Source organism: Crocodylus porosus, unplaced genomic scaffold (genome assembly GCF_001723895.1).
Source record: "Crocodylus porosus isolate Cpor-Errol unplaced genomic scaffold, CroPor_comp1, whole genome shotgun sequence".
Lineage (NCBI taxonomy): Eukaryota > Metazoa > Chordata > Crocodylia > Crocodylidae > Crocodylus > Crocodylus porosus.
This window is the reverse complement of record NW_017728949.1, coordinates 83,601,110-83,628,013: the sequence shown is the minus strand read 5'-3', so window position 1 is coordinate 83,628,013 and position 26,904 is coordinate 83,601,110. Positions and strand designations below refer to the sequence as shown.

General features: G+C 42.5%; 1 protein-coding gene across 6 annotated transcripts in view; it reads right to left on the bottom strand.

Moving 5' to 3' along the window:
- Positions 1–26,904, bottom strand: part of PKP4 (plakophilin 4) — a 173,386-nt gene that overhangs the window by 10,739 nt on the left and 135,743 nt on the right. For all 6 annotated transcript variants that reach the window (XM_019553923.1, XM_019553924.1, XM_019553925.1 and 3 more), the window contains exons 11-18: positions 21,131–21,314; positions 19,721–19,838; positions 19,039–19,230; positions 16,243–16,416; positions 14,356–14,506; positions 6,060–6,255; positions 3,574–3,658; positions 3,330–3,447 (exon numbers count right to left, since the gene is read on the bottom strand). In XM_019553923.1, coding sequence (XP_019409468.1) covers positions 3,330–3,447; positions 3,574–3,658; positions 6,060–6,255; positions 14,356–14,506; positions 16,243–16,416; positions 19,039–19,230; positions 19,721–19,838; positions 21,131–21,314 — 1,218 coding nt within the window. The remainder of the gene's footprint in view (positions 1–3,329; positions 3,448–3,573; positions 3,659–6,059; positions 6,256–14,355; positions 14,507–16,242; positions 16,417–19,038; positions 19,231–19,720; positions 19,839–21,130; positions 21,315–26,904) is intronic.

Genomic DNA, 26,904 nt, shown 5'->3' with positions numbered 1-26,904 from the left:
ATACACACCCCCACATGCTCCCTCACCCCCCACACCTATCCACCCCCAGCAGACACAATCACACCTTCCCTCCCACCCCACATACCCACACACCTACAGTCCCCACAAACCTATACCCACCCTGCCACACTATACAAGAGTAAGGCTTCATATTATGCTATTATATATGATCCCCTCTATGTACAGTGCACAAACACATGTAAACCAGGACAAAATATTTTTTGAAATCAAATTAATAAACATTTTAGATGTTCACTTTTTAGAATATAATTTGGTGGTTTTCTAGTTCTAGCTGGCAAACCCCCTTGCTGAAAGGAGTACTTTGGGGGGCAAGGAGAGGGACTTCTCGTGGCAAAGGTCGGGGTTAGGTGACGGGACTTCTGGTCACAAGATGCCGACTGGGGTGGGGCACCTGTCAAGGGACAGTGCTACCCAGGCATCCCTCGACAGCTTGCCAAAACACAATAAACGGCCGTGGTTCCAAAATAATTCCTGCCTCTGTTTTAGGCTTTTCTCAATATTATGTCTCTATCCTCTCTTTCAATACCTACAGGGTCAAATTCATAAGAATGGCCTTCTAAGAGATACTGGACTGGTTCATCTGCCATCATCCTAGCTATATGCCCTGTTTAACAAAGAGCCTGGGGCCCTCTCTCACTTTAAGAGAGCAAAAGCCCAGCCAGAACACTGCTTTGGAAGCAGGGGACAACTGGAGCTAGGTTGCCATAGAGACTGACTGATTACATTAATTAGGAGACACTTGCAGGGAACCCTGAGGAAGTCAGTTGACCGGAAAAGCAGCAGGGTCTGAGAGAGAACTCTTAGGGATCCTGGTTTGCTCTGATAAAAAAATCCCCAATTTTCAGGTTAAAAAAGTAACCCAAAATCCACAGTTTTCCATGGTTAAAATGAAACGCCACTAATACATAGTGGTGTTTCATTGTGATAACTAAAAAATGTGGATTTTGGATTACTTTTTTTAACTTGAAAATTGGGGATTTTTTTAAATCACAGAAAAGCAGGATCCCTACCAGATGAGGCAGCCCCAGAGGCTGGCCAGGCAAGTCTGCCTATTGAGCTGAACAAGAAGCAGCTCTGTGGAGGGGCCTGTGAATTAGAGGCAGACTGAATGCACTAGGCCCCAAGTCAGCTAGAGACATGAGGGCTAGCAATGGATCTAGATCCAGGATTGAGCTGGCATTTTGTTAGAGTCAGAAGGGCTTGTGTTTGTGTTTTGATTCCAGTTTTGCCTGGTGGTTTGGGAGGATCATGGAGGTGATTTAGGAGGTCCCATGGCACCTGCAGGGGGTGTGCAGCAGCTGCAGAGAACCTGAGAAGGGTAGGACTGAGACTTTGGGGGCTAGGGAGCCCAGCGCCTGGGCAGGGCACTGATAGGGCTTGGAGCCCAGAGAGAAAGCCTAGAGAGCTCTGCTCAACAGCCCAAGAAAGGAGCAGAAATAAAGGTCTTGTAGGGCCAGACTAGAAGTTGGAAACCCGGAAGCTCGGTTTGGTCAGTGGACTAGAGCTAGAGGGCTCAGCAAGAGCAAAAGGCTGGAGGCCAGGAAGGCTGAAGCCCACCACTTGAATGGCAGACTCACTCTAGGTCCCTCAGGAAGCCTCCCTCCTTTCCAGACAATAACATCAAAGGCATGGCAGGAAAAGTAAAGGAGGTAAGGGCCCCTAGAGCTGGAGCTGGGGCAGGCATTATGGAGCCACAACTGCACCTGGGACCTGCACCTGTCACATGCTGCCAGTGAAGTTGCTGGGATTTTACTGTTTACTATGCCTGGTCCATTACAGACCTCCCAAGTTGAACATAGCAAATATCCACAAAGTAATCTCCCTAACTCAAAAATTTGCCTCTATTTTATTTTTTAAGAGTATTTTACTGTCTTTTTCCATTTTGACAAGTACCCAGGTCTCTCAGCCATATAAAATAATAGGTCTTGTTGTGGTCTTGAATATCTGGACTTTGTCTTTCTCAGTATTTTAGAGATAAAAATGTTCTGCAGAGAAAAGTAACAGGCACTGCTGCTTTGCATCTATGCCTTATTTTTCTCCCTCACCAAAATGTTATTAACGTTTAGTGTTTCTAAGTGTCTAAACTGTCAAACTTGTTGATATCTATGGTTGTTTGCTGCTAGGTTAACTTGTCTAAGATGCTGGCTTACAATCATGTATTTGCTTTTATCTTCATTTAGCTTAAACCATTATTCTTATTTCTTAGACTTAAGTCATCCTTTGTACCATATCTTCTGTCTCTTACAACAGTCAGGTTATCAGCATATACAAAAAGCTGGTCCAGGCTATATGCCTTCACTCAGTGCTAAGAAAATCATAATTACTGTACCACTTTTTCCACAGCCACATTAAAAATACTGATGATGCTACATCTCTCTGCTTTAATCCCACAGTGATTAAGGGGCTGAGTTCTCAATCCTCACTTATACTCTTGCCTTCTGGGCCATAAAACAGAGTTGTTTCATGGTAACATTTTAGGAGGGATTGCAAATGACTATATTAATACTTGATATTTTTACAAAAAGCTACTTTGAGTAATACCAGAAACACACACAGACTGGGCAACATGGGGCAATTTCCCTTTGTCCTTTAGGGAAGGAACTATATCTATTTTGATATTTGGACAATGGCTAGGAAGCCCAAACCCAGTTCCCAACTGCGGTCTCTACCATCCTATAGTATAAATATTAAATGCATGTTATATACATATAACCATCATCATTATAAGGCTGTTTTAATCTGTTCAGTCAGACTGACAGTTTAACAAGGACAAAATGTGCATCCAGCTTCTCAATAATGCATCTAAAATCACACAAACATACATATATGTTCATGTACAAATACAGCTAAGAAATGGGTCATGAAAATGTGGATCCTAATACTCCCAGCCTTGGACACAGAACAAAGCAGGAATTAAGTGTTCTGTTTCCTCCTCATTTAGTGAGTTTAACTGTGACAGATCCCTTGGGCTGGTCTTCTAGCCTAATAAGATAGTGCCTGAACCTGCAGGGAACCTCAGGTCTGGTTTTCCATATTGATCTCAAGTTCTGCACACAGCCTAGGCATTTGTGCATCTGAAAGGACAAGACTAGTGATTAATAGATAGAGTTGACAGGCTCTACAAGTAGTACCCACCTTTTCCTGTTTATAAGGAAAAATATGGTTGTGACACAGGGGATGTCCATTTCACAACGTAACAGCAAATAAATCAAAAGCAGAGTGCAGATTTTCAAAAGAGGAAACAAGGTCCCCCATAAGGGGCAAAGTCCCTCAGCAAGCCTGTCCAGAAAAACACGAAGGATACTGACCTGACTGTATGATAGGCGACATCTGCTGATTGGTTGTAGACAAAGAAGGATGTGATTTGAATCGGTCACGCTCTAATGTTGATACTGGTGTAATAAAATGACTCTGATTCCACCCATCCTGTGAAGTGGCAGCAGAACCGAATACCAGAGTGAATTACATTTCATTAAAATAAATGCTTTCAAATCTTTGTGGAATGATTTCCAGATGACTGCTGATTTTTTCAGATGCAGTGTTGTAATTTACCTTTTTATAAATGCTACGGAGGTCTCGGTATTGCCATAATGTATTCAATACCTGGGCTGCTGCCTTGACCACTTTCAATGATGATCTAAGAAAATAAAAAATACTGTTATAGTGTATAGTATGTAAAGAAAGTGCAAACGGTGCATATGTGAATTTCACTTTGATTTGCTACAGCCATGAAATAAGCCGGGGTAATTTCAGTCTAATTCCCAGTGAACAAATGCATATCAACATGTTGACACCACCTCTGGGCCATACTAACAAGCACTTCAGTGAAGCCCGACAGGCTGCTCTATGTATGCTGAACTCAGAAACAGATGCAATGCATGACAATAAGTGTGCCTAGATTGTACTGGTGTGAGCTCAGTTCTGCCCCCAGACAACTACATTACATCTATTTTGGAGTTCAGTATGTGTTAGGTGGATGCACTATGCTTCACTGAGCCACTTCCTAGTGCAATTTAGAGGCAAATCACAACTACTAGGGGTCACGGTGATAGGTCTCAGCAAAAAGGCTGGTTTACAACTACTCAGGCATGGCCTTTACACTTATGTTATGCCAGATATGATTCCTCCAGGTCTGTCCGGTAGCACATGGACAGGTAGGGTGGGGCAGTTAGTATAGTTACTGCCTATGCTGTACCAGTTCTGTGGAATAACATTAAAACAAATAATTACAACTCTATTACATCTGATTTAAAGACAATCATGAACAAAGAGAAAGGTAGGCAGGACTTGTAGCACCACCTTGTAAGGTTGCCAAACACCCCTGCTAAGACCCTGTTTTCAGTCACTTACAATCAGTCTGTCAAGTGTTACCCAGTGGACTGAACTTGTCCCTGCTATGGATCTGGGCATTCAGTTCAGCCTGTTTTTTTTTTTTTAATTTCAGCCAAACAATTCCGCCACTTCCAAAATGAGGGCAGGGAAATCCATTGTTTTGACTGTTTTGTCAATGGTAAAAATGTTGGCAACCTGTTCTTTGAAAAGTGCTAGTACCCCTGTAAGTAGTGACTTGAAATTTGCCAGATCAGGCTCCCATGTTAGGCATGAGTCTTTTGCTATAAAAATTCACCTATATCTTGGCAATTTATAAGCCTTTGAAAATTCAGTTTGGTCTGGGAAAGGTATAGGTTGGAGGGAGTTGGAGCAGGAGAGGGCAAGCAAGAAGGCTATGTGCAGAAAATTCTGTGCCCACTAGAGCATGTTTCCCTCCAATACTGGGAATGGAACCAAAATCAAGTTAAGAATAGCAGTTAAGAAATGCCCATGTAACTAGTGTGTAGTTATGATATGGCCTTTCATTTAATATAATGTTTGTACACCATTTTTATTGCAGACTCCAACCTCAGTAAGTACATGGAGGGACCCACTCTGGGGATGAATCAGGGGGTGCAGTGGTTGAGACTTTTTGACTCCAGGATCCTTGCCTAAGTTATTCCAGTAGTTGGTAGATGTATAGTAAATAAGGCAGGGAATAGCCAGCAATAAGAGAAGATTTCATTGTGGTTAAAGTATTTGAATGATATGCTGGAGAACTAGAATGGAACCTTACGGCGGTCCTATGTGAAGCTTCGTAAGTCACTTAGAATACTAACTCTGCACAGATCCATCATTTGTTAGATGCCTGACTTGAGAGACTAAGGTCTGATTTGCAAAAGTGCTGCAGACTCTCACCTCCAACTGAAATCAATGGGTGCTGTTCTTGACCACACATACTAGATGTTCTGAAAAAAATCAGGTCCTTGGGCACCAAAAATAACTGAATGCTTTTGACATTAACTTGACTGTGCCTACCATGGATATTATGAATGCTAATTAATGTTTATGACATACTCAAATATTATATTTTGAGTGCCATGGAAAATCTCTTGAAGAAATATACGTTTTATATTCAGAAGAAGGTTTGAATGGTGTAGTAAATAAGGTACAGGATCAGTGATGAGCAAATAAAAATAGCTCACTAAGTAAGCACTATTTATTTTCACACTGACTAAAGCAGGGTGCTGCTGAAAGCAGAGGTTCACGGGATTAGCAACTATCACAATATACTGGTCTGGAGAAGCTGAATTAAAGTCACAAGCAGCCTTAACTCTGCAGTTTCTTAACTTGTGGGTGCTTGACATTGCAACTAACAATGTTCTATGAACAGAATGCAACAGAGGGCTGCTATTTTGTTTCTAATGATTCCAATTATAGCAAAAGCCCCCACAAGCTTTAGACAGTATCCTGGCCTGTACCCAGTATACTGTGCCCTGAGAAAGACTGGCAGGACCTGGATGGAAATAACATTACAAAACGAAACAGATGCCAAAGAGCCTTTTCCCTTGCCTAACAGGTTGCAGCTATGGGAGACTACTAGTTTTGTCAGCAAACCAGGAACATGGTAATGAATCCTTTTTCTCTTTAAAATTCCCTTTCAAGTGCTTTTTAAATCTGAAATGGAATAAGAAACATCTCACTCGTGAGCCCTGCTGCTGACTTGCCTGTCACCCCTTCCTTTTGTTATGTTCACAAGTTTTTCTATTCCTCCTGTGTCAGCCAAAGCTTTGGCATTTTCCATGTTCTTACTAGTGACCTCATGCAAAGCACAACAGATTGCTGCTACAGTCTCATCAGACAATATGCTTGTGCCGTTGCCTCCTGGAAGGCGATTCACTAGATCTCGCATGGCATATTTACCTACAAAGAACCATAAATAAAACCAAGTTAGAAAATGTGTTTTCTATTTGTATTTAAAAATTATAAAATCAGTATCTTGACAAGAAACATACAAGTTTAAAGGCAATAATGAAGGAATGTAGAATAAATACCACCACCACCAAGTTGAATACAATACTAATTCAAATGGCACACAGAAGCAAGAGAAAATGTAGTGTTATTTTCTGAATTACAATTGGTTCTTTTTTCCTACTAGATTAGAGAAAGGCTGTTTAAATAAATATCATGGCAACATGCCAATATACACAGAGAGACTCAAATATGTATGCTTATTTATTTAGTTAGGTTTACTTTAGCTGGGGTGTTTTACACCAAAAGAGAAACAACGTTCCAATAACATTGTTTATGAATCTTTTAGAACAACTTGGGTCTTAGGGGAATGCACAAGAAATATATAATCTTCTACGAGCAGGGTTTGAATCAGTGGATCTTTATTGGCCAATCACACTTTGCTGTCAATTGTTCTAAGTTAAAATGGTTGGAAAATGATGAAAAGGGTAAGAAAATATTGGACCTTATTATCATTTACTTTTGTCCTCAATTCAAACACTATCTTAATTGTTGACAGATATTATTAATTGGAAAGTCTTTACACTTTTAGGTAGACATAAACCTGTACTTTACTAGTAAATAGGTTTTGTCCACATTTATTTTCCCAACAGGGCTCTGTTGACTATGAGGTGAAAGATCACCCCCTATAGACAATGTCGTTCTGTTGCTGAAGTCCCCCATGTGGATCCAGCTCTGCCTGTGGGAGATGGCTCCTGTCAGCAAAGCATCCGTTTTGGGGAGCAGCACTCTGGCAGCAGCAAAACTCGTCCTGCGAATGGAGCCATATCTGCAGTGGAGGCCCAGGTACAGATGCTCTTTGTAAAGCAGCAGCAGCCCCCAGAGCATAGAGACACTCTCGGTAATTTTGAAAGCAGTTCTTATAGATGTTTTCTTCACCTTGCTCCTCACCCACAAAAGATTAGATCTGGACTCTTTCAGATTTCAATTACTGCCTAACAAACAAGCATAGTCACGTTGCAAACAAGGAAAATTACTAAAGCTAAAGTCAATATTTTTTCTGCTTAGCCCATGTTGATAACTGAATGGCTATTAATGGATTTTATTGAAGACATTTATATATAATGGTGAATAATGGATAAATAACGGATAAAACTTTACACAAGGGCTTTAACTTTATATTTACATACTGTACCTGGGGAGAAACCCTGATCCTTAACCATAAAGAAATGCAACAAAAAAATAAGCTTTTTGACTCCATTAAAAAAACACAGCAATTCACCGGACTTCAGAAAGGCAGATTTTGATAAACTCAGGGAACTCTGGCGGGCAGGATCCCCTGGGGGCAAATCTGAGGAGAAAAGGAGTCCAGGAGAACTAACTGTATTTTAAGAAGGACCTTTTAAAGGTGCAGGAGTAAGCTATTTTGAAGCAGTGGAAGAATAGGAAGTGCAACAGGAGACCAGACTGGCTAGACAGGAATGTGTTCAATGAGCTGAAACTCAAAAAAGGAATCCTATGAAAAGTGGAACCTTGGTCATAGTACTAGTGAAGAGTATAAGAGCATTGCATGTGTGTGCAGGGAAAAATTAGGAAGGCCATGGCACAATTTGAGATGCAGCTGGCAAGGGACATGAAGGCAATAAAAGGGATTCTAGAAGTATGTCAAGAGTAAGATGAAGACTGTAGTAATAATAGATCCCTTACAGAATGCAGGAGGGAATCTAGGTACAGATGATACAGAGAAGGCATAAGTATTTAATGCCTTTTTTTATTCTAGTCTTCATAAATGGGGGCAGTCACTAGATGACAAGTGCATTTAATAGCAAAGATGGGGATATTGACAAACAGCCTAGAGCAGCAGAAGAACAAATTAGGGATTACTTAGAGAAACCACATGCTTTCAAGTCAGTAGGGCTAGATGGGATGCATCCTAGGGTACTGAAGGAATTGGCAGAAGGAGTTTCAGAGCTATTAGCTATGCTCTTTGAGAAGTCATGGATGTCAGGTGAAGTCTCAGATGATTCAAAAAAGGCAAATGCAGTGCCCATCTTTAAGAAAGGTGAGAAGAAGGATTTGAGGAATTAGATCAGTCAACCAGATGCTGATGCCTGGAAAGATCATGGAGTAGGCAGGTCCTCAAGGAATCTATTGCAAAGCGCTTAGAGAACAAGATCAGAAGAGATCCTGGTTTTCTTGTTTAAAAACTGAGAATTCTCTGATAAAAATGGCAAATTCTCTGATTAAACCCCCCCAAATCCATGTTTTTCCGTGATTAAAATAAAACACCACTATATATATAGGTATCAGTTGAACACAATGTTTTATTGATACAGTTACAGTTTTAAAGCAATTTGGAAGCCTATCAATGCCTCAACCACTTATAATATAATACATTCTAAATACTGTACCTATATATTTTGGCATTTGATTTTAGTTTTTTATCACAGAAAATCAGAGCTCCCCTGTCACCTTTGCTCACCAGCACACAGGCCCAGCTGTGGCTTTGGGCCCCACTGCTTTGTGGTGCTGAGCAACTCTGATATGCTGGTGCTCAGCCCCTACTTTTGCCCCTCACTTCAAATCCACAGGCCCCCAGCCTTGCTGGTGGCCCTTTACTCCTGACCTATAGCCCACCGCCCCCTGCTGGTGTCCCTCACTCCCCACCAGCAGCCTGCCATCCACAGTACTACTAGTGCCCCTCACTCCCGGCCTGCAGCCCCTGCCCCCTGCAACCCTGCCAGAGGGGACCCCAGCTGCTATGGCTATGGGACCAGGGTTACGGGACCAGGGCTAGGGCCCACAGCTCCCTGCCCCCACCCCTCAGCAGCACCTGAGCCCAGCCACCACCTGTGGGAGATGGCAGATGCTGTGGCCAGAGTGGAATCATGCTTCCCACCACTGCTCCCAAGGGCCACACGGACAGAGCAGAGCCTGATGTGGGGGGGGTTGCGAATGTGGGCTGCTTGTTGTAGGCTTGGGGCTCCTTGTCCTGCTGTCCTCCCCCTGGAGGCCTCCATGGCCCAATGGGTGAAACCCAGCAGAGGAGAGCAGAGAAGGGCAGGCAGGCTCAGTGCCGTTGTTGGGAGCCCCATGCCACCATGGCAAGGTGCCCCTGGCTCACTTGACAGCAGCAGTGGTGGTGCAAAGGGCACCTTGCCATAGCAGTGTGGGGCTCCTGACAGCAGCACTGAGTCTGACTGCCCTTCTCTGCTCTCTTGTGCGGGGTCCCACCTGCTGGGCTGTGGGGGTCCCTGGGGGGAGGGCAGCAGGGTAGGAAGCACAGTGGGCATCTTCTATTTGACCCCATCCCATGCACAAATCTGGGGGGAATGTGTCCTCCCATGCCTCTCCCTGGGAGTGTGTGCAGTGCGGGGAGCCAGCCCTCACCACTACACCCAGGATGAGCCACTTGTGGCTCCACCCTGCTCCCCAACTGACCCTGCATTCCCACCCTGTTCTTTGGCTTCATGCACAGCCCGGCTGGGCAGCACCCTTAGTCTGAGCCCTCCCTCACTGTTGGGGGCCTTAACCTGCTCTCCTCCCCCATAGACTTACATGGAGGGAACTGCGGGAGCTGTTTCCATGTTGCCTGGCCAGCACATACATGTGTATGCACACACATGCCTGTAGTGCCCCTTGTCTGTGATGGCTCTCCTCCCGCTCCCTCCAGCCCTTTGGAGGCTTGAAGGCTGACAGCTTGCAAAGGGAACCCATCGTTTCTCATGCTTTTCTCCTTCAGAGGAAAAAGTCTGCATTTTCCCACATTTTCCCCATAGGAAACAGAAAACCCAGATCCCTGGAGATCAGAAACATCCAGCATGGATTCACAAAGAGCAAGTTATGCCTGACCAACCTGATTTCCTTCTATGAAATGGTGATAGGCTTTGTATGGGGGGAGAGCAGTGGATGTGAATTACTTTGATTTTAGCAAGGCTTTTGTCTGCCAGGGCTCCCTCATTAACAAACTAAGCAAATGGAGACTAGATAAAAGCACTGTAACATGGATATGTAACTGGTTGGATTATTGTGCTCAATGAGTAGTCATCAATGGCTCAATATCTAGTTGGGTGGAGGTATCAAGTGGGGTTTCCCAGAGGTCTGTCTTGGGTCTGGTATTATTCAACACCTTCATTAATGATTTGGAGGATGGGACTGAGTTCACCCTTAGCCAATTTGCTAGTGACACTAAGCTAGGTAGAGCTGTAGATAGTCTGGAGTACAGGGCTAGAATCCAGATTGACCTCGACAGGCTGGAGAAATGGTCTGTATTCAACCAGATGAGATGCAATATAGACAAGTGCAAAGCCCTGCACTTGGTATGGAATAATTGTACGTATGCACAAATGCAGACTGGAATGATGGGCTGGGCTGCAGTACAGCAGAAAAGAACCTGGGGATTACAGTCAGCTGATTATGAGCCAACAGCAAAAAAAGCCAACAGAATATTGGGTTGTAGTAACAGAAGCATTGCTTGCAAATCAAGAGAAAGGATTCTCCTGCTCTATTCGGCACTAGTGAGGCCTCACCTGGAGTACTGTGTCCAGTTTTAGGCCCCACACATTAAGAAAGATGTGGCCAGATTGGAAAGAGTTGAGTGCAGAGTAACAAAAATGATTAGGGGCCTGGAAAGCAGAATTTATGAAGAAAGGCTGAAACATCAATGGCTATTCATTCTGGAGAAGAGAATACTCATAACTGTCTTGAAATACCTGAAGGGCAATTACAGAGAGGATGGATACAGGCTTTTATCTGTGACTCCAAGGGACAGGACTAGGAACAATGACCTCAAGCTTCAGCAGGGGGAAATTTAGGTTGGAGATTAGGAAGAATTTTCTTAGTATGAGGATGGTCAAGTATTGGATGGTCTGCTATTTAGAGAAGTTGCAGAATCTTAATCCTTGGAAATTTTCAAGAGCAGGTTGGACAGACATTTAGCTGGGATGCTTTAGTCAGGGACAATCCTGCCATGAGCAGGGGGCTAGACTAAATGACCTTGTGAGGTCCCTTCTGGCTCTACTTTCCTATGCTACCTATGAGCAATATTTCTCTATCTGTCTGCAGAGAATATTTTTATTACAGTATTGGGAAAGATGTGCAAAATATTAGGCACACATTTTCAAATATAGGAGGTCTATTTACATGACAATGGACACATTTTGCAAATATGGCTTTCACAGTAAACATGCCCAATCTTGTTTTTAAGAATATCTGTTCAACAAAACCATTAAGAAATGGAAAACCATGCAAAACAAGCTAACAAAAATGTCAGAGCTAAATGTAATGACACAAAGAGTACAGCCTATTCAGCAGTTCTGCTTTGATTTTATTAAGACTGAAGAACCTCTGGAAGCCATTCATAAGACCTATAATTCCTAGTAAAAATAATAAAAATAGATTATTTAAATCAACTGCAACTGGCTCCCATTTTAATAAAATAAACATAAAAACAAATGGTTCTGTAGTAACAAATAATCCCATCCTTTTTGTGAAATTCTATAGAAAACAGGATCAGTTTTCCAGCATATCTAAAAGGTTACCAAGGCAGGCTCTGGGAGTTGAGGGAGGGAATAGGAAAGCGTACATTACAGAGAGCTGAGAGGCCCTCTGGGAGATTACTCTGCCAGCAGTGATCTCTCCTACATGGAAGGAACTCCAGCTGAGTATCATCTGGATGCCGCAGACATTGCAACACATTTTTTTACTAACTTTTTGGTGACCTTGTTCAGAGTGTATCAGAGAGGGGAGAAAGTACGTTTCATCAGTGCCTTATATGAGAATGCCTGAGGGACACAAACAACAGCTTACAATAACCACTGGCTCCTCCCATGTTTAGCGGAGGAAAACCTCTTCAAAGTGATTCTATTCACTTCTGCTAAAGGTCACCAGAGATTAACAAGTTATGATTAACTCAAAAGTATGATAAATTTTATATGGTCAAAGACAATAGAAATATCTAATAATGTCAACACAAACTACAGACAGCAGAGCTAGGGATAGACATTCAAAAAGCCTGAGCCTGAATTGACTCAATCTTTACAGGTTAGTTTAACCTGGCTAGGCTAAACCGGTTTGTAACCTCAGAGACATCCCAGAAATGCAGACACATACCTGCAGTGGCTCAGGCTAAAAACTGGGGGGTGCTTGAGCAGCCCTTCCTTCCCTTCCAGAGCACTGAGCTGAGGGGAGGCGTGGCCAGGCCCCGGCAGGATACTCTGATTAGAGAGGGGTTCTACCCCACGCCCCCAGCCGGCAATTGATAACAGTGTTTATCATCACCCCTAACTCAGTGTTTATCAGCTCATAAAGAAAACAAAAGCTTCTCTCCGTTAGTTCAAGCTCTTCTTCTTCCAAGGAAGGAATAGAGGAACATTACCAGCTAGCTGGTGATTAGTTCCAAAAAGCCCTAAGTAGACACAGTCCTGTCTGCCTTTGTTTAGTCTCCCACAGCACAGACTGCAGCCAGCATGTGGTATGTAGCTAATGCTGAGGTGTCTGTGTAAAGCAGAGAGGAGAGGGGAATCTCTGCTTAGCAGGGAATGGGGAGGGGCGGGGAGGGGTGAGGGAGTAGGGGGAAGCCAGGCAGATGCCTACAGTCTCTGCCAGGGAGCAGAGGGGAGGAGCCAGCTCTGCTGTGGAGCAGAGAGCCCCGCCCAGCACAGAGAGCATGCCAGGATCCTGGGGGAGTCTGGTTTAACTTGAACCAGGAAGGGGTCTGGGACAGACTTTGCATAAACCAGTTTGACCCAAATCAGTTAAGTATGATATACTACATTCAACCAGGTTTATCTCAAACCAGTTGCAGCCATTTTCAAACCCATTTATGTGCACTGAACATCCGTTCTGTTACAGGTTTAAATTGGTTTCTGATCACTTAAACTGGTTTATGTGTAATGTCTGTCCCTAGCCCAGAAGTTCACGGATCAGTACAGCTACTGCAGTTTCCATCTCATAGCTAGGTGTATGTCCAGATTGAATAGGGTCAGAGAATTTGAAAACTGAAAATATTCATAGAGCTGCATTAATAACTTCCTTGCAATCTTTACTCAAAACACACATTATATATTGGTTTTTGGTTGCCAAGATTATTTTTATAATTATGAGATTATGGCATTGTATTCTGAGTATCCTAATTGAGTAAGCTTCATAAATAAATAATAGAACTGTATTTTCAACTGCATTTATATTTATCTGTACAAACTGTACCCTACTTGTGCAAGTAGCACTTGCATAATTATTACACTGGTTTAAAATAATCCCAGCGAGTTATTTCTTGTTATATGAAAATTAAGCTTCTCTGCATCATGACAGATGTTTGTGGGATTCTTTTGGACTACAACAGCCTGAAGCTAAGGCTGAGGCATTCTCAGAATGTGCTGTGCCCCGTCCTCTGGGTGGATTTGCAAGGCTCCTGTTCAGGGCAGGACAAATACTTATGTTCCCTTTGAAATGTATCCCAGATGAGAAGGGCACAGATTGGAGCTGCAAAGTGCTAATCATTAGTTTAGGAAACAAAAATAATTAATGATTTAGAAAAGTAGCACTATCAATTACGTATGCTCCTACTCTTATGTGGTCCCACACCTGAGTTTTGATGGAAACATGTATTTTAGTAGGAGATGAAGAATACAACATAATCAGAACAAAACATTTATTATGTGTTAAGATCTGGACTGTTAAATCCTTTACAGTACATGAACAACCTTGAGGCTGGCTGAGAAGGTTACTGTTTTGGCTCCAAGGAACAGTAGTTGCATTTTCCATCATGTTCTACAGTGATAACTTTTTATTTGATTTACTTTGAGTTCAAGTGACTCCTATGTGTTGTAAAGGGATTGTAAGACGGCTAAGGGCAAATTAACAGACAATGTTGTTCCAAACACCTATTGCTGTCAAGATTAAATGTGTGCGACACTAGTGACATATGATAAAAGGGAACACATAGATCACAGGGGAACCTCATCCCAAAAGGAAAAAAATCCCTTATGTGCATCAAAGGAAAGATTGTCTTGTATTGCTATGACTGAACATGCAAGTCAGTGACAAACTTACCAATCAGCTCCTTGTTGCGAACATCTAACGCCATGTTCCTTAAGGCAGTTGCAACAGAAGAAACAACTCTATCATTATCCATTCTTAGCAGTTCCACAAGAATTGGAAGTCCTTTTTCTTTTCTGACAGCAGCTCGAATATATGCTGCAAACTAATACACATACTTAATGACTTACAAACCTGCCATCTTAAAACATCAACATAATGTTTTAATATAGTATTATTATTCCTAAGTGCTTTAGTGGGAGATTTTCAAAGGCACAAATGATAAAGAGGTGCCCAGTTCCTGCACAGGTGCTAGGAATTAGAACTTGCCTGTCTTTGGCCCACTGAATTCTCCCCATTTGAGAAGAATATTTAAAAACACAAAATTAATAAAAGCATGAACGACTAGATTAACTGTTCTAAATGGATGACATAAAACATTACATCTATTAAGAAGGGAATACTTTAGGAAAAAGGCTGATTCAAAAACATCTGCGATAAATGCTCAAAAGTCCTAGATAAAAATGTCAGCTATTTTTGTATAGCAAAGAAAGCAATGAGTATTTTTATCTCTTTCTGACAAATATATAAAAGTGATTAAAGAGATGTCCTGTGGTGCCTTCGCAATGAACCATATGTGAGGGCTACAAGTGTGAGTGTATGCTGAGAGTACAGCAGCAAATAATAAAAAGTGTCCTACTCTTGCTGATAGACACTAAGCGTGTCAACTACCATAACTTACTAAGAAACAGCCTGTCCTGATTCCCACAAACTGGTGCCATACGTTTTATGTTTACATCTGGCTCATGTCCTCTGTTTCTGCATCAATTTTCCACCAAAATTCAGAGTTAAACGGTTCTCTGGCATTTGTATTCAGTGGGGAAAATACTACTTTGTTTTTAAACAGTGGCACAGATTTCAATGCCACTTTCAACAAGATGTCTCCTTTCCCTGCTGCCATACTTGTATTTCTTTTCATTGTGAAAATAAATTTCTGTGAAGTGGGGATAGTATGTATCTATCTTATAAGGCAGTTTTGATTGCTAGGCAAATCTGTACAGTAAAAGTGCACCAACAGCGCAAAAGATTATTTAAACATATTTTTATTTCACTAGATAAAAGATGACACCCCCCCCACCCTCAAGTAATCGAGTGCCTCCAAACTCATCTGAATTCTAAGAACATATTTGTCCACATCACAAATAACACTTTAAAATCTGGCATGTTTGTCCACCTGTTCAAGACAGGTCTAGCAAAAAGTTATAAAAGTGCATGCTATACTGCCAGTTATGGGTGTAAGAAAGACTCTGCTCAGCACCTGTGCGTGCTTATCTCCTTTGATTGCCTAAACTGACATGCACCAAGGAAGCGATGCACTTGGAGGCCAGTCCTTGACTTTTAATGAATACTCACAGTACTGTAACTAATGGGGGGCTATTTTTCTACCTTTATAGCAGAGTGCAAAAACAGGCTGACTGCACCACCATAATTAGCATTGTGGCAGCTCTGCACTGTCCCATGTGCCACAGCTGCTCCAAGTGCAAAGCTGTCCTACTGTGCTTCTGGATCTGTACTTTCAGCTGATTTCAAAGTAGATTTAAAAGAACCTTCAACTCAGAGGAACTGCTCTGCACTTTTAGGGACTAATTTCTTGGTCATTGTGGAGGAACAGTGATATGTACTGTATGTACACTATATGAATACAGGCTGTGCACTGTATGAATGAGCACTGAAGGCACTGATTAATGAAGATGTGTCAACATACACATGGCAGCAAATTATATATTCAATACACACAAGTGCTAATATTTTGTTGAAAGAGAACAATTAGGGTTTACATGTAGGAGGAAGTGGGGAAATTCAAACAGCTATTAAGATTATGGGATGAGCTTAATGTAATACCTTCCAGTTGCCTGCAGAAAGATTCTGGAGAGATCCTGCAGAACCCTCCAGGGTGGCTGGGTTAGAGCTTTCTGCTAGAAGTGTTAGATATGGTTTTACCACAGATGGATGCCATAGCATTTCCACCCCTTTGGGAGATTTAGAAAATCCTGGTATAGGGCCAACTCCATCCCACTGAGGGAAAAAACCAAAAGACGTGTTAGTTGTTAGCACACCAGTTCGAACAAAACTGAAATCCTCCACAATATTACTTTCATCAACTGATTTGTTAATCCCATAAAAATAGTTATCAAGTTAGTTTAACAGGATATTTTCCATAAAGCCTTATTAACTGGGATTTATTGTATTTCCCTCTTTTAATTCTTTATTATTCAAGTCCCATATCAACTATCCCACTATTTTGCTCAGGATCAATCTAGGGCTGACAGGCTTATAGTTACTTGAGGCTATGGTTTGGTGTTATGTTTGTATTGGGAGAAATGCCTTTCTTCCATCAGAGATAAGGTAGTGTACAGGTGTTCAAGGGGTTTTTCATGGAAGAAAGCAGTTTATCCACAAAACAATGGTAACACTTCCAGCCAGGAAGTTCTCTCTCCCAGGAAGCTTTTGTGTGCCAGCTTGAATGGCTGTATGTTTCTCTCAGGGTCACCCAGCATCCCCCAGTCTTTTGTTCTTCCTCCCTCCAAGGGGGAGGAAGAGAGGAAGAGCACTGGCTCTGATAGTCTGTCCAGAAGCAAGCTGTCAGGAAGCCTTGGAGGTATACTGCTCCAGCCTGCATATGCTGTTTAAGTGGTGGCAGCAATTTCTTGTGCCACTGCTCTGTGCTACACCTGTGCCACTGCTTCCTACTCCCTGCATAGATGGAATGACCCCAATCTATGCAAGGGGCAGAGGACAGAGGTAGTGTTTGCCTTATTGTTGGGTGTTCCAGGGAGGGTCCACTGGTGAGGATATCCTCCAGCCCTGCTGATTAAGTGACAGTAGGCCAGAAGCTGCTGGCTGCTTAGTTGGGTTGTGTGAAAATTTCAGCAGCTGTTTTGTTTCAGAAATGTTTTGGGCCATTTTAGTACCTGAAACACCAAATCCAAATTGAAATGGAAGGCTCCAGGACAGCTCCAAAATGAATCAGAAGGCTGCAAAACATTTTGGAAATGTTTTGGAGAACTTCAGAGTTTTGGAGCCGGGCTTGCAGGGAAACAAAAACTAAGAGGGAATGGAAATAGGGTGGGGGGGAAGGACTGCTCTGGTATTGATGTCTAATTCCCAGTTTGATTCCCCAGCTCTCAGATAGTTTCCCCGGCTCTCTGATCATTTCCCCAGCTCTTTCCAGCGGGTGCAGGCCCCTGATCTGCACGTGGGGTTTCAGCAGGCTGTCACTGCAGGCTGGGGCCAGTGGCAGCCGCTCAGCACAGCCTGCCAAAACCCAGCGCACAGATCCGGGGGCCCGCAGTCTCCAGGAAGAGTTGGGACAATGATCAGAGTGCTGGGGGAAGCAATCAGGAGGCTGGGGAATCGAGCTGCAGGACGGAGGAAGGTTCCAGTCCCTGAACATTCCCCCAGTTTCCGATTTGATTACCCAGCTCCTCGATCTTTCCCCCAGCTCTCTGATCACTGCCCTCAGCTCTTCCCATGGGACGTGGGCCCCCAGATGATGCAGGATGATGGCGGCTTGGGCCATCTCCCCAGCCGGCAGCAGCAGCAGCAGCCCACTGAAACTCTGCACATAGATCAGGGGGCTGCACCCCTCAGGAAGAGCTGGGGAAATGATTAGAGAGCTGGGGAATTGAACTGGGAGCTCTAGCTGACAGGTGGATCAGCTCCAACTCCCGGACAGTGCACAGCATCCTGCTGAGCTGTGCTGCACCCACACCATGGGACAGGTGCTGCATGGATGCCAGGTGGGGGGGGGGAGCCATCCTCGCTGTCCAGGGGGGGCTCTGCCATGAGTGCCCAGAGATCCCAATTGCTGCTGCCAGAGCCGATGAGTGTTTTTTTGTTTTTAAAGCTCTGCACTCACCGGCTACGGAGCATGCGGATAACAGCATGCTGCTGCTGCTGGCTGGGGCCAGGGCCAGCACCCACAACCGCGTCTGCTCAGCACACTCCATGCCAAGTGCAGGGAAGAACGCAGTGCTGGTGCTGGCCCCAGCTGGCAGCGGCAGCCTGCTGTCACCCTACATGCAGACGTGGGCGCCTGCGCGCCCTGGGAGGGCTGCAGGGTTGTGCCAGACTCCTTCTGGGGGGCACAGGCCCCTGGATCTGCATGAGGAATGACAGCATGCTCCCGCTGCTGGCAAATAATGTGCGATTTGCTTTGAACCGTTTGAGGTGCAGTTTCACAAAATCCTCTGCAACTATCTCCTTGAAACTTGGCAGGCTTCCTGCCCTCAGAAGGGGCTACCATTCCTGCAATTCCTGTCATCTGAATCAGGCAAGGAATGGTAATGTTATAGGCATTTTAGTGATTTCCCATTATAGCCTATGGCTGAAACACTGAAACACCGTTGAAACTCTGAAACAGATTGGGCCAAATCAAAACAGGACAGTTATCTGAAACACCAAAACAAATGACTGTCCCTCTGAAATGCCAAATGCAAAAACGCAATGAAACAGTCATTTCACAGAGCCCTAAATGGCACCTGAACTCTTTTGGAAATCTAACACAGCCCTATCTTAACATCAGCATTTTACGTGCTGGAGGTAGTCACTATGCTCTTATAGACAGTTTTCTCCACACATACTTCTCTACTATCAGGAAAACAGTATCTCAAGTTTTTAAACAAGGAAAAAGCAAACCTGATCTTCTTGTGCAGTTCTTTTTTTCTTCTTCTTCTTTTTTCCCCAGCAGCTTGGTTCTGCATCTTTACTTGGTGATTCTTTCCCTAGCAAGTCATCCAGTTCATTAATACCCAGTAGGCGTGCCTGAGGTACCTCCAATTCTAGACGATAGGACAGGTTTCTCAGTGTGCACACACAGTTCTCCACTGTCTAGAACCCAAAGTGTGAAGATAACCTGTAATTAACACTTTCACATAAAATGCATCAAGCTTTCAGACCACAGAATCTTGGACCAGGAACCCCAAATTCTAAATTTGAGCCTAACCACTCTCTCCTTGTCTTTGGACAAATTATAATCTTGTAAACTTCCTTCCCAAAAATGTGATAACAGTCACCCACTTTACAGTGATAAATTCAGGATTTTTTAAAAGGATTTTGAAGGTGAAAGGCATGCTAAGCACTGAATATTATTACTATTTACCAAAGAGGGAGTACTTCAACATTGTCAAATCAAACACACAGAATAAGTGTGTTCCACAGTTGGATTTGATTGTGCATAAATAAATGTAGCTGGAAAAGAAAAGGTCAGCAAAAGTAAGTACACCACAAGTGGTTCAATTCTACTGTACAAAGCAGAACAGAATCACATCAGACAACTGGTTTGGTACCAAAGAATTATTTAGTTAAAATGTGGCCACACCTTGCTGTCATAGTCTGATGTGTTCACACATGTGTGAATCACATACAGCAATGAATCAACCAGTCCTTCACAAGACCTCATCTGTTTCCGTGCTTCTTCTCCTGCAGAGCTTAGGTTCCTGAAGTGTTAAAATATAGCAAGAATGTAAATCAAGACTGTACAGTATTCAAAGGCATACATATATCAACACAGTGTTTTAATTAATCAAATAATTTGCAAAAGGAAGGGCTTTTTTAGAGTTGGCTGATAATTTACGTTGGGAAATTACAAATATGCCACTTAGCTCAATATAGTGCACTGCAAACAAATAGACTATACGTAGTTCATAAAAATCTGCAAGTTGGGGGGGGGAAGCACTTTTGGCAGGAATAGTCTAGCGATGTTCCAGGGTATGGGATGACCAGCCATCACCAAGTGCAAAGAAATCCCTCAGTTTCACTCTGATGACTGCAGAGCTCTGTATCACAACACTGTAGTTTAAAGAAACAGTCAGTGTGAAATCACTTAAAAAAAGGAAAAAGACACAAGTGGATTCACTACTTCGGGCCCTTGAGTTCTCTTGTAATTGATTTTTTTGGTTATTTTTAATTTCTCTATTTTACAAGTGTTCTTCTATCTTGGTGATGCGTGAAACACCCACGTAACGGAAGAAGTGAAATTGGCTATACAAAAAGTACTGCTGTGAAGTGCAAAGGAAAGTAGATAAAGACCCCCAGAAAATAAGTGCTTCGCCTTATCTTTCATTTATAGTAATCTTAGCTCTTACCTGTAGCAATAATACATTATAAGAATCATTTAGAAATGCAATTTTAACTTGCCATTAACTAAATTTCATGCACTGCTTATTGTTAACTACATTTAAACATTCACAGTCACTAAGCTTTCTTATATTTCTCATAAAAAGTATATATGCCTCTTATTATTTGTATTCGTTTCTAAGATTTAAATGGCTTTTGCAGAAAAATTAAAATCTTTTTTATATGTTATATAACCTTACCAGTGATGTAATAATATCACATTACTTTTGTAGAGGAGACTTCATTCAAATTGTTTCAAATGCTTATGGAAAATTCTTTTAGTATTATGACTTTGGTTATATTAGTTACTGTTAATAAGGAAAAGGTCACTGTATGATTTGAGAACAAAAACAACAGAAATGCAACGCTCAGGAAAAGAGCTGAAACAGCATTTTCTAACTGGTCTCTCCTAAGGTCTAAGTTTGTATTTATGCTGTTTTCTGAACAAGGATGAGTAAGAAGCAGTGCTGGCCTGAATGACAGAACTAAGCAGACTACAAAGAATATAATAACTACATGGTTTAAGAAATTGCATTTTAAAAAGAATCTGGATTCACTGTTGTACAGTTTGGCTATTATGTTAGTATGGATCTTGTAGTATGCAGTGATTTACCTCAGGCATCCCGTGGTATTGCGTAGAACTAGAGAAGTCTGGAATTTAATTTTATGATCATCATCAAAGGCAGAATTATTCCATCCAGAATGTGGAACTATCACAGTGTTTGTTAGCGTAGACAGAGCATCTCTAATGATTGTCATTTTTACTGCATCACATGAGGACAAGTTCCAAAGAACTCCTAAAAAGAAAATCCCATTGCAGTATTTAATGTTGAAAGATCACAAGAGACTTGGCAGCATTTAATACCAAATATAAAATAGCATTCACTGTTAAACAGGTGGATAAAAATCAACAGTTAAAAAAAATTGGATTTTAAAATTTAAATTGGATTTTTATTTAAATCAGATTTTTAGAATGTAATCACATTTTTTGATTTTTTTCTTAAGATGCTTTAAAAACAAAAACCTATATAAAGATAGTTTTAATTTAAGATATGTTAGAGCTCAAAGATATCATTGTGGAATAGGGATTATAACTTGAGACAATATATTTATGTAAACTTTTTTAGAAACTTTTTTATAAATAGGTCACAAGCCATAGACTGTTAGGGGCCCAATCTTATGGGGTTCCCAGAGGTTCCTCTATAGATTAGTAAAGAATAAAAAAAACCCAAACTCTCTACCCAGTGGGACTCAGTACTCAGTCTAGAAGTTCCCATTAAGCATCTCTGTGATGCTTAGTTTCAGTTCTCAAACTGTGGATTTGTGTCTCCAGAGATAACATCTTTGTTAACAGCAGTATATGGAAATGAAAGAGAATAGACCTGATAACCGACCCACCAGCCCTATTGTGTCTCTGCAAGTTTGTGTACACAGAGTCAAGCCCTTGCCGCTCTCTACAAGTGCAAAGTTTCAAGTTAAATGAATAGAAGATTGTTGGGGTCATGAATGTTGCATGCTCCCAGAGGCTGGGGGGCACGGCGAGCTCTTGCAGGCGGTGGCAAGCAGTGAGCTCCCGCAGGTGGCCACAGCACTGTCGGGGGGGCGGGGGGTGGCGTGCACTGACCAGTGGTTGGTGACCACCCGGAGACACTGCCAGCAGTTATCGAGGGCTGCTGGCGGATGTCGCGGGTGGTGCCGGTGGTGAGGGGGCAGGTGGGGTGGCAAGCGGCAACCACTCGCAGGGACCACTGGCAGTGTCAATGGCGCTTTTTGCAGGGGGTGCACTGCCAAGCTCAGTGGGTACATGTGCACCCCGCATGTGCCCACTACATGTCGCCAATGGTTGGGGTGGAATAGATCAGGGCAAGGAAGAAGAGTCTGGAGATCAATGCAAGAAGGGAGGGGCAGTAGAAACGGAAGAGAAAAATTTTAAGTAGAATGTTTTAGAAGTCTTAAGGAATACATTTCAGAGTATTGAGACTGTAAAAGAGACTCAGTTTGGGAAAATTTTTATTAAGGTTGTATCAAACAACAAGAATACACTTTTTGAAGAAAACAATGATAAATAAAGGCTTCCTGACCAGTAACTGAAATTGTGATTTAAATCAATTTGATTTAAATCAAATCTACCTTTGGCTAAAGATCCAACATGTAAAGCATGGGAAAAATAATTTACCTATACACAAGCAAAGGCAATATGGTGCATCATCCTACCTTTACACTCCAAAGTGGGTATGATCAACAGGTCATCTGAAAAGTTGCCCTTGAAAACTTTTATTTTATAGACTGTGTAAACAAAATGGCTTTCATATTGTGGGGTATATGGTCCTTGACATTCCCCAGCCTGGCTGATCAATCAGAGCAGAAGCATCAGCAGCCTACCACTCAACTGTCTGACAAAACAAAGCATGAAATGATAAAAAGAACACACCTAATCTTAGGTGAGATGCAGGGAACGCATGTACCTCAGTTACTGCAATACACGTCTCATTTCCCCAACAGAAGAAAAAAGCTTTGGAGAAATTTTCTTTAGTGATTTAGTAGGGTGCAAAAGACCCATCTCTCACAGAGAACATAACTCCATTATGACATTTCAGAAGATAGGAGGAAGATCCACATCTGATTTCCTAGGGACAAGTACCCAGAGTCTCAATGCAGTTGACAAAACACATCTTCCTGGAGGTATGCGTCTTGGACTGGATTCTTGTGTCCCTAAAGGCTTAATTAGGGTTGTCAAACATACAGCCAATGGGCCGGAACTGACATATGGTACTATAGAATTCAGCCTGTGGGTCTTGCCAGCCCCAGCCCTGCATGGCAGATGACAGAACAAGGAATAACAGTCTCAAGGTGAAGCAAGAGAAGTTTAGGTTAGATACTAGAAAGAACTTTCTCACTAGGAGGGCAGTAAAACACTGGACCAGGTCACCTACGGAGGTGGTGGACTCTCCACCCTCAGAGGTTTCCAAGACCCAGCTAGACAAAGCTTTGGCTGGGGTGATCTAGTTAGGGATGGTCCTACTTTGGGCAGGGGGTTCCACTAGATGACCTCCTGAGGTCCCTTCCAACCCTAATTTTCTATGATTGTATGTCACATCCTGCTGGACAGCTGTGTGTGCTAGCTCTGGAGCCAATCCAGTGGGGTACCACATGCATAGAATGCCCTGTGCCAGCCACTTGTGCCTCATGCAGCATGTGTGGCCTGTCCAGCCCCCCCTGTGCTGCATACAGCATTTGCTGGCCACTGGACTTGATATGCAGGCAGCCTGTGGGCTTGACCTGGCACTGCACATAGCACAGGGGGGCTGACTGCATGCAGTGCCCACAATGCCAGAGCTAGCAAGCATGCTTAGCACAGAAGGACTGTCTGGGAAGGAGGCTACATGCAACACCCTGACAAATTGGCCCTGTGCACTGGCACTGAGAAGACAAAAAGCAGAAGAAACTTTGTGCTGGCCAACTGGGTAGATAACTACGTATTAGGGTTCTGAGTGAGCAGCTTACTCCGCGAGTAAGGTAGGGACAGAAATTACACATAAACCAGTATAAGTGATCAGAAACTGCTTCAAATCTGTTACACAACAAAAGTTCAGTGCACATAAACCACTTTCAAAATAGCTGAAGCCAGTTTAGGAGAAACCTGGAAGTTATATCATTTGCCTGAACTTTGGTTCCAGATCCCCTCCAGATTCAAGTTAACTCACAGTCCCCCAGCATCCCAGATGCTCTGCACCTCCCCCACAAACGCCCCTTGCAGGGTGGGTGGGCTAACCTGAGCCCAAGCTATCTGCTTCAGCCAAGCAGGGAGGTGTGCTTTAGCACCCCCTGGCTTCTGGCCTGGGCCACTACAGGCATGTGGCTGCATTTCCAGAACCAAAAGTGAATGTCTGTTTACTTCCTTATTGGTTCAGTCTACGCAGCTTAAACTAACCTGCAAAGACTGAATTGATTTGGCTTCTGGCTTTCTGACTATCTGTATGACTAGCCCCATGTCATCTATGGTCCAGAACCTTGAGCTTTCTTTCCTCAACCCATTAGGGCTGAAAAAAATTATTCAAAAATATGAACTAAGTAGAATCGATGTAGCATTATCTACCTTACGTACAATGTCAAAATAGTTCTGTGAGGTGTAAACTGTCCCCCACTTTCCCCTAAAAAGTTAAGATGTTAACTTAGCAACTCAGTGATAGGAACTTAAATGTAAGCACTGATAATTTCACTGTTGATCAAAAAACATAAGGAAGAAAATAGATTATCAGATTCTGAAGATCTGCAGACTCTGTTAGAATGAATCTTTCTGGATCATGAACAGATACTGCTTAGAATACTAACAGCCAAGCATCAACACTAAACACATATGGAGAAGTCAGGATCACTCATGAGGCCCCACAAAGCATATATGATGACCTTTTAATTCATCTCTACAATCTACTGTGTGTAATGTCACTCTGGTGTCTCAAATAGGTGGAGTATGGAACACACAACTCCTTTTCCCCCCACCATTCTATGTGACTGCTAACTAACACTTATCTTTTGCTTGTCTTTGAAAACATGGGCAAAAATGTATGGAAGTTAGGTGCTCCTCTGCTTTTAGTTATATGCCAGTACAGCCTTCAACAGTACAAAAGCCATCACTGCTCTTTGGCATAAATTTAAATACCCCTAAATACTTTCCTTCTCATCAACTTTAATTTAATAGATTTCATAGACATTAGGGACTGGAAGGGACCTTGTGAGATCATTGAGTCCAGCCCCCCACCATAGGTAAGAAGTCTGTTTGGGATAAATGATCCCAGCAAGATAAGCATCCGAATGCTTTTTGAATGAGTCCAGAGTAGGTGCTTGCACAATTTAAATAATAATTTACAATTAATCAGTTAAAAACAGTTTTAAATATGCAATCTGTGGAGAAAGAAAGGCTACCAAAATTTGGGGTGTTTTCCTCAACACACCTCAGCCTGGCTGACTGATTTTTAATTAAGTTTAAAAGTGTACCAAACTGACCTCTATTAAGATTCAAATCATACACATATTTGTTTTAGAAAAGAACTCAAGATCTTTCTAAAATGTAATGATTTTGTCATCTTCACATAATCTGAGATAACTTAGTGAATGAAGAAGGTGCCTTCTGTTGCTTCAGTATTTGCTACCTAATAGAAAATTTCAGCATAAACTGGAACAAATTAAAAGGGTTTTTTTTTAGTTAGACTATGTACATAAGGTCAGTAGGAAGAGCTCATTATCGTTAGGAAGAGTGCTCCAAAAGCTGCCCACATTTCATCAAGAAATTGAAGAATCAAAGCATGCTGGATACAATTTACAATACAATAGAAAACAACTTTTCTTGCATCAAGACAACTATGAAAGGAACAAGTGATTTGCTCCATTTTCTCCATATGAAAATTATATGCAGCTGAAATGATATTTTACTGAATGAAGCAATTTGTTGGTATGATTAACAGCAGCATTGTACTCATACTATATGAAAAAAATCATGCATAAAAAAATAAGGAAGAGGCTGGCCAATTCTGTTTATCCACTTCCAGTGAGAAACTTCTAGGACCAGCTAATGAAATTAGTATCTGCCCCCTCTCCATGTCACTAAACAATAAATAAACCAAAACTTTTGCACCTTTACTTAAAGGGCAATTAATACTTGATGGATCATGAAAAATGCTGTTAAGGAAGCAGTGAACAGGAGAGACATGCACCCTGAGCAAGACTAAGAGAACACAAAGGGTTTTAACTTTCCATAACAGCAGCATTACAGATGAGATTAAGTGAATGTTTTAATTTCTTACAGGGCACAGACACACTTACCACCCCCAGAAATAACTTCAGATTGCTTACGTTTTCACAACAGAAAGACCAGAAATAAGGCCTGCATGTGTTGCCATACTATTGAGCGCTTTTGTAATTACTTTCCTTGTGAAGATTATAATAACTCTGATACTGACTTTACAGGCATGTCCACATGACCACACACGTGCCTCTTGCCACCCCTCAAACCGTTTGAGGAACGGCAACAGGCACGTGCGGGAACAAAAAAAATGTTCCCCGTGCTGTAAACTTGCAATGTGGGGAGAAAATTTGACCCCTGGATATCCAAGGGTCTAAAAAAAGCTAAGTATAAAAAAGTGGGTCAGGGCACGGTCACTGTGCCCTGAGGCAACCAGAGGTTGGGTCCTCCATAGAGGTGCTCTGGCTGCCAGAGCGTATCTATGGTTGGCCTCAGCCCTGGTGCTGAAACATGTGGTGGGCCAGGCTGTGTGTTTTGGCACCAGGGCTCCAGTGATGCTGAGTAAGGGATTGGGGGGGCTGGAGGAGGGGGGAAGGGACTGTGGGGAACAGGGACCTTTGCTGGCCCTGTCTAATCCCCCAGCCCCC